A 9578-nucleotide genomic window follows, 5' to 3' on the forward strand; every position below is an offset into this window, starting at 1 on the left:
AACCAGCACGGAGCAGCTCTACGCATGACGAAGCGGATATCGTCCTGTTTTGGAAGGCCAAACAAAGTAGTTTCGCTTTCACAACAAAACACACAGCGTCTCCACAACATGGCCGCGGTGGCAACAGCGAGAATAAAAGTTTTCTTTCTTTGCGTGAACATTTGGGCTGTGTTATGCAAATCTTCCCACATCGTGACGTAGGTATGTGGGGGCGTGTTAGAACGAGCCGTTCTAGGTAGGCGTGGTTGACTCTTAACTTTTATAAAGAATATCTCTTTGGATTTGAGACTTTAGTCTTTGCAACTTTACAGATCTTCTTTATGCACCAAGAGCTTGTAACACTTCAAAGAGAAAGGAAAAATTGAAATCGCATCATATGACCTCTTTAAGAAATGGTTATGCACACTATGTTATAAAATGTTTTTATGTTACTTTTTACTTGATGGGCACACCATTTTAGAGTCATGAAATTAAAAATAATGTACGTTTAATTTAAATCTAATATGATTCTGATTCAGTCAGCCAAATCAAAAGTGTCCTGGGAAAATCACCAAAGGTTGCGTTGCATCAAAATCCCTTAAGTTATTAATACTGCAACCCAAATGGAAAAGCAGACTGCATGATAAAGCACTTTCCCTGCACCCCTTTGAGCTTACAAGGTATAAATGTAAAAAGCAGGTGAGCCTTTCCTTCAAAGACTTGCTGCCATTACTGTATGTAAACAACATGGCATGTGTGCTAGGTAGTAGGGCTGCACGATAAATCGCATGCAATATTTAACGCGCATCTTATCAGTAAAGCCGGTTCTGTAATCAGCGGTAAATCTCCATCACGTGCGTGCTTTCAGGTAGCATATCTGAAATCTGTGGAATGAGAAAAGCTGTCATATCTGTAACAATCAGCGTGACAGTCAGCACAGAACATGTGGCCTCAGGACGTGTTGCATGCACTGGAATATTGAAATTTGCATGTCCTGAAAATCCGTGTATCATTCGATCATTCGTTTTTTGATTTAATATTGAAAGTAGAAAAATGGCGGAAGAACTGATGACGGCACGGTTTGATCTTCGGCTGACCAATCAGCAGAAAGGGGCGTTTAATTCCCGCCCACGTGTAGAAATCGAATATTCAAGCTGTTTATTCATTTTTCCACCCATGAACAAAAAACGAAAATTTAAGCTGAATTCTCGTTTCTCGTTTTTTGGAAAAAAAACGAAAAAACGAAAAAGGAGCCGTTTTCTAATTTTTCTACTTTCAATATTAAATCAAAAAACGAATGATCGAATGATACACGGATTCCTGAAGACCTGCTTGCTGGGACTTTATCAACAGCTGGTTTGGTTCATGTCCAAATGAATGAATCGCTCACTAGTTCAATATCAACAGATGAACTGTGTAAAACGAGTCATCTAGAACTTCTGTTGCATAACAGTAAAGACATTTTCAAACATTTTAATCACAACAAAAGACAAAGTGAATCATGGCTTCTAGAGGTTTAGGTTATAGCCTGCAGGACAACTAGTATTTTAACAGTTAACAGATTTCTTCCAATATTTACAATTATATTAAGATTCAGATGAGACATCAACTTGAGTTGAGTTCTGCTGAAATCATGATTTCTACTGTAATAATCAAGCCAAACACCTTACAATGAATGCAGCTGAGCTCTACTGAGACCATGATTCACAAAATCACAAATTCTAATAAAATGAAAAAATTAAGCCAAAGATATCATGATGGGATGCAGCTGGGCGCTACTGAAATCATTATTTTGTCAGAAATCATAAAGCCAAAGACATCAGGATGGGAAATCATGAACCGATCAGAAACCATGAAGCCATAGATGTCATGACACAGTTGAGTGCTACTGAAAACATTCATAAGAAACATGAGCATGATTTTATCAGAAATTATGAAGCCAAATATGTCATGACGGGGTGCGGCTGAGCGCTACCAAAATCATGACTTCATCAGAAAACATAAAGCCAAAGATCTAATTATGGGACACAGCTGAGTGCTACTGAAATCCTGACTTTCTCAGAAATCATTAAGTCAAAGATGTCATGATGGGACCCAACTGAACGCTACCAAAATCATGATTTGACCAGAAATCATAAAGCCAAAGATCTCATCACAGGATGGGGCTGAGTGCTACAGAAGTCATGATTTTATTCAAAATCATGAAGCCAAAGATCTCATTATGGGACACAGCTGAGTGCTACCAAAATCATAATTTCACCAGAAATCATAAAACCAAAGATGTCATGCATAGCATGTAGCTGAGCGCTACTGAAGCTTATAGCCAAAAATCTCCTGGTTGGACGTAGCTGAACACTATACCAAAATGATTATTTGATCAGAAATCATGAAGAAAAAATCTCATGACTGGACACAGCTAATAAGCACTACCGAAATCATGAATTTGATCAGAAACTATAAAGCCAGAGACCTCATAACGGGACATGGTTAAGTGCTACCAAAATTATGATTTGATCAGAAATCATGAAGCCAAAGATCTTATGACCGGACGCAGATGAGCGCTATCAAAATAATGATTTTATCAGAAATCATACTGCGAAAGATCTTGTGCCAGGACATGGCCGAGTGCTAACGAAATCATGATTTAGTCAGAAATAATAAAGCTAAAGATAGCAAATCTTTACTGGAATAAAAAGCTTCATCATGAAATCATGATTTCTACTGAAATATGAAACACATAATGAAATGCAACTGTGCTGAAATCATCAAATTGTGAGTGCCGTCATGATTTCTACTGAAATTACTCAAACACAGATCACATGAGGAGATCAACCTGAGCTCAGAGCGGAATATTAATGTCCAGCTCAACCCAGACTCATTTACTAACGCCACACCCACTCATATTTTGTCAGCTTTCATTCTTCCGCAGCTGAAATGTGTTGGGAAAAGGAAATGAACTGTATACAGAAGAACTGAACCTGACAGAGGCGTCCATTTGACAAAACTAAAGCTATTTAGCTCGGAGCTTTCCACCTGTCGACAGCTCCATCATATTCATAACGCAGTGAGACCGTCACTGGGCATCTGCTGCTTTGCATCTTATTTTATTAAGACAGGCAGACAGATGCTTAGCAAATTATTACAGATAATCCACACATAACATCCCCCAGTCGTACTCGATGAATATCAGGAAAACAGCGATCAGCAGCCTGTGTCATTGAGATCAGCGATCATTCAAAGAATTCATATGGAAAAACACCCATTCACATCGACTCGAGCAGCACTTTATTTGATAGACTTGTCAGCAATGAGCTGCATCTTTAGCAAACAATAAAGGCCTGCTTTCCATCCATCGGACATGAGAAAACATCACATCACCATCTGAAGGGTAAATAAGAGCAGATGATGCTCATCTCTCACCGTAGCGTCGGCCCCACGCACGCCGTGTCCGTGCTCTCGATCTCTTGTAATATTCGCTCATGTTCGGTGATAGTCTCCAAGCTCTCGCTCTCCGCCATGTTGGCTCTAATCGTCACAGTGCTCGCTTGTGACAATGCCGACGGAGATGCAGTAACTCGAGTCCACCGATAGGTGTCGCTGCAGCAGTCCGGCAGCTCGCGGGGTTTGCAGGTCAGGTATAAAGGTCACTGTTTTGGGACTCTTGTCAGTGAGCTAGTAGTGACTATGCAGAGCTAAAATAAGTCGAATATTATAGGAGAGTGCGCAAGGGTCTTTTCTCTTGACCTTAGATGGGAAGAAATCTCACACATTTGATGAATGGCTGTTTTGTATTATTATCTGAATATCAACAGTTGTAAAATTGAGTCAGACCAAGGTTTATGTAGTTTTATGTAAAATTACGTAATTCTGTGTCTGTTTTTTGTGTCTGTTTGTTAATTAGGAATTTGTGGGCACATTATTCATGTTTTTAGATTTAAATATTGATTTTATTCTGAAGTGAAAAATTAAAATAAGAGCTCTGGGATAAAAAAGAATTGACACAGAAGGCCCAGAGTGACGTGTTGTTACTAGTTTTATTATTATTATTATTATTATTATTTAATGCTTACTGTAATTCATGGGGTTATTATTCAGTAATTCCATGAGTTAGATGTGCATTTTAGACATCTTCAATATTCATTAAAACCCAGATATTGAGTGAAAACATTCCATTTGAATTCACAGTATTGCTATTATGACATATCTTCAATTAAAATATGGGCTATTAAATATGTATTTATTCATATGCCTGTATATACACTACCTGTAAACATATGGAATCATTTTTGTTACTCATATTTTCTTTTTGTAATTACTTAATTGTATACAGTATATTCACAGTTTGTGAAAATAATTAGAAAATGTTTAAAATATTTTGAAATACAGATATTTATTTTATTTTATTTGTGTAATGTTTTTGACCTAATTACACCATTTTAATTTATACAATTGTATTTATTATATTATGAATATAATACTGCTTTGAAACATTTTCTATTTGCATTCCAAATAGGCCTGATATTAAAAAAATAGGCCTGTCATACTGTATACCTATAATTGTGGGGAAATAACACACATGGTTAAAGCATCCATCAAAAACACAGTTATTTTAGAACACGTAACAGTCACTCTACCTTAAGGTCGTTCCTAGGGGCAGGTCTACTGACTCCAGCTCTGCTAAAACATTCCCATAAACCTTTCCTTCTCCTTTGTCCTCTTCTTGGGGACTTGTGGGAATCTTGAGACTGCTGCTGCTGCTGTTGTACATGTCTGTTAGTCTGTGTTAGACTGGGAGAATCGTGCTTCCAGCAGGACATGCACATACTACAGTCAGCAGAAAACTGCAACTAAGGGACAGACCTTGTGATCTCTAGCACTTTGAATCCAACAAAACAGACTTAAGTGCTGTCCTGTTAAATATTTCCCAATTGTGTTTCGAGATTTATCACACTATTGGACCAGGATCTAAATTTTATGGTACCCGAGTCCACTATAAAAGACTCAGAAAAAAGTGTGATATTGTAAAAATGCTTTACACGCGTTTATGATAAGTTCATTTATACGAATAATTTGTAAGAATAACCTCAAATCATATAACATATTTGCACTTGGACACTGCTCATGAAAAATTGAAAAAGTGAACAAAAGAAGAACTCAACAGAGAAAAAAAATATTTACGCCATAACATCAACTGTTTGATTACATGTAAGAGGAATTATCTTACAAATTACACAGATTACAAAACGCTGTTCTGTTTGCAAACTGATGAACCGTTGTTACCAAGCATAGATAAGCCGTTTCCTCTCTGTTTCAAAACAAGAAGAGGTTGTGACCTAACTTACAGGAAACAACGAGATGAACGTTTTTGTTTTTTTTGTTTTTCACAAAAAAAATTTAAATAATTTGCGTTTGCTTTTATGTGTATCTTGTCTTTAGAAGCAACATATTTAACTGACCTGTTTTGTCTTGTTTTCATTATCAGTTTGCAACCTCTTTTCTTTTTGAAAAACAGTAATACTGTGAAATATTATTACAATTTAAAATAACTGTTTTCTATTTAAATCTATTTAAATCCTGTGAATGCTGTGGATGCCAAGCTGAATTTTCAGCATCATTACTCCAGTCTTCAGTGTCACATGATCCTTCAGAAATCATTCTAATATGCTGATTTGCTGCTCAAGAAGTATTTCTTATTATTAGCAATAATTTTAAAAAAAAAACTGTGATGCTTAATATTTTTGTGGAATCCAGGACACATGTTTTTTTCAGGATCCTTGATGAATAGAAGGTTCAAATGCAAAAGTTTTTTCGGTTACACTTTACTTGAAGGGGTGTGCATAAGACTGACATGACACCTTCATAATCATGACATGACACCTACATAATCATGACATGACACATGTCATGAATATGAAGGTTTTTTATGCATGTTTATGACAACTGTCATTAAGTGTCATTCGCTCAGTTATGTAATTTTTAATGCAAATATGACATTGTTTGAGATGTCTTTGTTATGGGCTATGGTTGGGGGTAAGGTAGAGGTAGGGTTAGGTTAGGGTTAGGTCAAATAATGTCATATTTGCATTAAAAATGACATAACTGAGCGAATGACACTTAATGACAGTTGTCATAAACATGCATAAAACCTCCTTCATATTCATGACATGTGTCATGTCATGATTATGAAGGTGTCATGTCAGTCTTATGCACACCCCTTCGAGTAAAGTGTTACCGTTTTTTCATAGAAGCAGAACAAACAAAAAAGATTTGAGTCACTTTCCATAGTGAAATCTTGTGTTAGACAACAACTGAATCACATGACTTCTAACATGTATGAGGACAGGGCTGTGATGTCACCAGTGTTGTTTTACACCAGTTTTTTCTTAGAATATTGTACGCTTCTGTTTTATGAACTTCAAAAAATTTTCTTTTACTCAGATGTCAGGTATCTAACCACAATATCAAGACGAGCATATAGAGCAGTGTATCACTTTATCCTCTCACAAGAGCCCAGGATGTATTTCCATCCTCACCCACAGGATAATTAAACAGCTGCACCTGTGAATCACAATGAGTCATTGAGGCATATATTGAAAAGGTGAGTTAGCGTATGGCCTGTCATAAAGCTTTGGGAAAATTTAGAACTAAATACAGGATCAGACAAGTGCAATTTAATCTGGGCTGCTCAGGAGTTGTGGAGCAGGGTGTGAGGGCATTATGGGTGCAAACTGTGTTCTTTTTTCCGCCTTTTTAACTGTTTATTAATCACACTTTTTGTGGAAAAGACATTGCCAAAAAAGATGTTAAATTTAAAGGAGACATATTATGACCCTTTTTACAATATGTAATATAAGTCTGGTGTCCCCAGAATGTGTCTGTGAAGTTTCAGCTCAAAATACCTGAGCTGGTACACCATTGTCGCTTGCGAAAACACAATATCGGCGCTGTGGGTGTAAACTTACAGATTAAGGGGCGGTAATATTATAATGAGATCCCTTTGCCACGTCACCATGGGAGCGAAATCAGACTCGCTCGTTTTCTCAGACACTTGCAGAAAAAGGCTTACCTAAACAAAGTTACTGGGTTAATCTTTTTCACGTTTCCTTGGTTGGTAGATGCACCGGGGACCTGATTATAGCACTTAAAACCTGGAAAAGTCCGATTTTCATGATATGTCACCTTTAAATATTTACTAAATCAGTTTGTAACTACAGGGGGATGGAACATGTGTTTCTCCAGATTTTGAACCATTTTTAAAACTGAACACCATTAATTCAAAGTTTTGTCTGATTAACCAAGTTATGAAACTTATAGGTTGCCGGATCAGCAAACCAGTGAAACATTTCTGGCTTTGCTTTAGTACCTAGGTTGAGTTTAACCATACAGTGTAGCCTGATTTTCTCTCTCCTCAAATCATAATATTCATAGTTTATTAAAAAGCATTTGTTAGTAAATATTAATTAGATGTAATTATCATCACTATAATAATATTTAACTAAAAATACTTTAAAAGAACTACTTAAAGCTTTCCTTTTTAACTTATAACTAAAGGGCCATTTACTGATTAATATTTGACAATAATGCCTAATGTGAAATTGCTAGTAAACTTTACAAATAATTAAAATTGCAAGTTTCAGATTCCATAGAAAGGCTGAAATAGTTTTATTTACAACGTTGTAAAATCAGTTTTCGCAGTGTTTAGTCAAACGTCCAATTCAGCAAACTGACATTATTCATAAATGATGCTGAAATATAATTGACATCTTTATTTTATGAGATTCATTTATTACTAATATTCTGTATGTGACATTAGATTGCTAATGATTCCATTTGCAATTAGTCGTTTAAAAATTAAGGCAGGTCAGAAAATTAAAAATGTTTAAACAACAACTTTTATTTAGAATGAAATACATTCACATCACCACAATAATGTTAAATTAAATTATTACAGTATAAAGCATTTTGGCCTGTTGATTATTTTCCAACCACACGTTCAAATGTTTTACATATACAATATATTATATATACACTAATTTAAAAGACAAAAACCAGCTCTTACGTGAGGCCAAGCACGACAGTGTGTGTGTATGTGTGTGTGTGTGTGTTAAAGCATTGTTTAAAAAGCACTTTGTGATTGAGCCACTCCCACACAATACAAGTGAACAAGAAGGACTGTAATTTGTTTAAATGAGTCACATGATGATTTCACATCTGGTCATCTTCTTGGAATGGTGGGTGGTCTTAACACAACCTTCACTCTATCTCCTGTGACCTGCAATGTGAAAAGTCTACAGTTTACCAAAAAGGTGAACGTAGGATTTCTTATAGTGTAGCTGTATTGATATGGAAGCATTTGGACTGCTCATATGAAGCAGCACATTAACATTACAAGATAAACTGTGTTATATGTAAGCATACATAATAATATAATCACTATAAGAGTAAATGCAAGTAACTAACTTGATCTGTACTCCAGGATCCTGTTGCTAAAGATGGTTTGACTGGAGGAACAGGAGGTGGAGTCGGCTTGATTCCCTACAATTACACAGACTCAAGCTGAGAGAATGTATTAACAAGTGCACAAGCACAATGAAATTACTTACACATGTTATCAGCTCTGTCCAAAAATTATATCCTACTGAAATAGGTTGGATACTGTGTCTATTTAAGTCACAGTATCAAACCAAAGATACAAGCTTTTACAAACTAGGGGATGAGTGAAAATCATTTTCGGTGGTAATCAACAGGAAGCCACAGATGACTCAACTAATGATTTGGATGATTAAAATAAAAAAATTAAAAAGTAGTATTCTCTTTCTTTGAAAATGTAAATTGAACAGGACTACAAGTATTCAGTTTCAATATTACTTGAGTGCAAATAACAAATTACAAATTCCCTACAATAATACTTAAGTAAAATCACTCAAGCATTACAGCCCTGATTTCAATAGTTTGGAAATAGCATATGTTTACTGTAATAAGCACTATTTATTTATTTTTTTTAAATATACTACTGTTTTGTATTACTTTTATGATACATTTATAATGCATGTTTTTGTTTTACTTTTTGGAGATTCCCATATTGTGCAGAACAGCAGCAGAAACATTCAGTCTCCTTTTATGTTCAAAAGAAGACAAAGTCAAACATGTTTAAAATGACAAGGGTGAGAAAAAAAAGTCAGAATTTGTATTATTCGGTAAAATATTTTAAATATCATAAATTTTATTTTTTTTAAATACAAACATTTCTGCTATCAGTAGTAGTTTCTGCTATCTTACCTGTTTAACTATGGTCTGCTGCGATTGTGATGGCAACTTTTTTGGAGGCTGCAAGCAGAATATGAGAACAAATTAATTTTTTAATTTTCCTACAGTGCGGTAAAAAAGACTGCTTAGTTCTCATTTATAATGCATGTTTTTGTTTTACTTTTTGGAGATTCCCATATTGCATGAAAAAAAAAATTCTGGCCAGAACATATTTTTAAATATATGATATGTAAACAGTGTGGATTCCAATCTTAAAATACATTTTGGACAAATGTGTTTAATAGATTTTTAACAATAATATATATAAAAATGGAAAAAAAAAAAAAAAAAAT

General features: G+C 35.2%; 2 protein-coding genes across 8 annotated transcripts in view; both read right to left on the bottom strand.

The window, feature by feature from the left end:
- Positions 1–3577, bottom strand: part of LOC107739054 (exocyst complex component 6) — a 63803-nt gene extending 60226 nt beyond the window's left edge. For all 6 annotated transcript variants that reach the window (XM_016551029.1, XM_016551025.1, XM_016551028.1 and 3 more), the window contains exon 1: positions 3400–3577. In XM_016551029.1, coding sequence (XP_016406515.1) covers positions 3400–3497 — 98 coding nt within the window. In that variant the 5' untranslated portion in view covers positions 3498–3577. The remainder of the gene's footprint in view (positions 1–3399) is intronic.
- A 4277-nt stretch (positions 3578–7854) lies between these two features.
- Positions 7855–9578, bottom strand: part of LOC107739052 (zinc metalloproteinase-disintegrin-like crotastatin) — a 16429-nt gene continuing 14705 nt past the window's right edge. For both annotated transcript variants that reach the window (XM_016551022.1, XM_016551023.1), the window contains 3 exons: positions 9259–9306; positions 8440–8514; positions 7855–8251 (listed from right to left, as the gene is read on the bottom strand). In XM_016551022.1, the coding sequence (XP_016406508.1) occupies positions 8195–8251; positions 8440–8514; positions 9259–9306 (180 nt within the window). In that variant the 3' untranslated portion in view covers positions 7855–8194. The remainder of the gene's footprint in view (positions 8252–8439; positions 8515–9258; positions 9307–9578) is intronic.

The sequence above is a fragment of the Sinocyclocheilus rhinocerous genome, unplaced genomic scaffold (genome assembly GCF_001515625.1).
Source record: "Sinocyclocheilus rhinocerous isolate Xijiao unplaced genomic scaffold, SAMN03320098_v1.1 scaffold1066, whole genome shotgun sequence".
NCBI classification, from domain to species: domain Eukaryota; kingdom Metazoa; phylum Chordata; class Actinopteri; order Cypriniformes; family Cyprinidae; genus Sinocyclocheilus; species Sinocyclocheilus rhinocerous.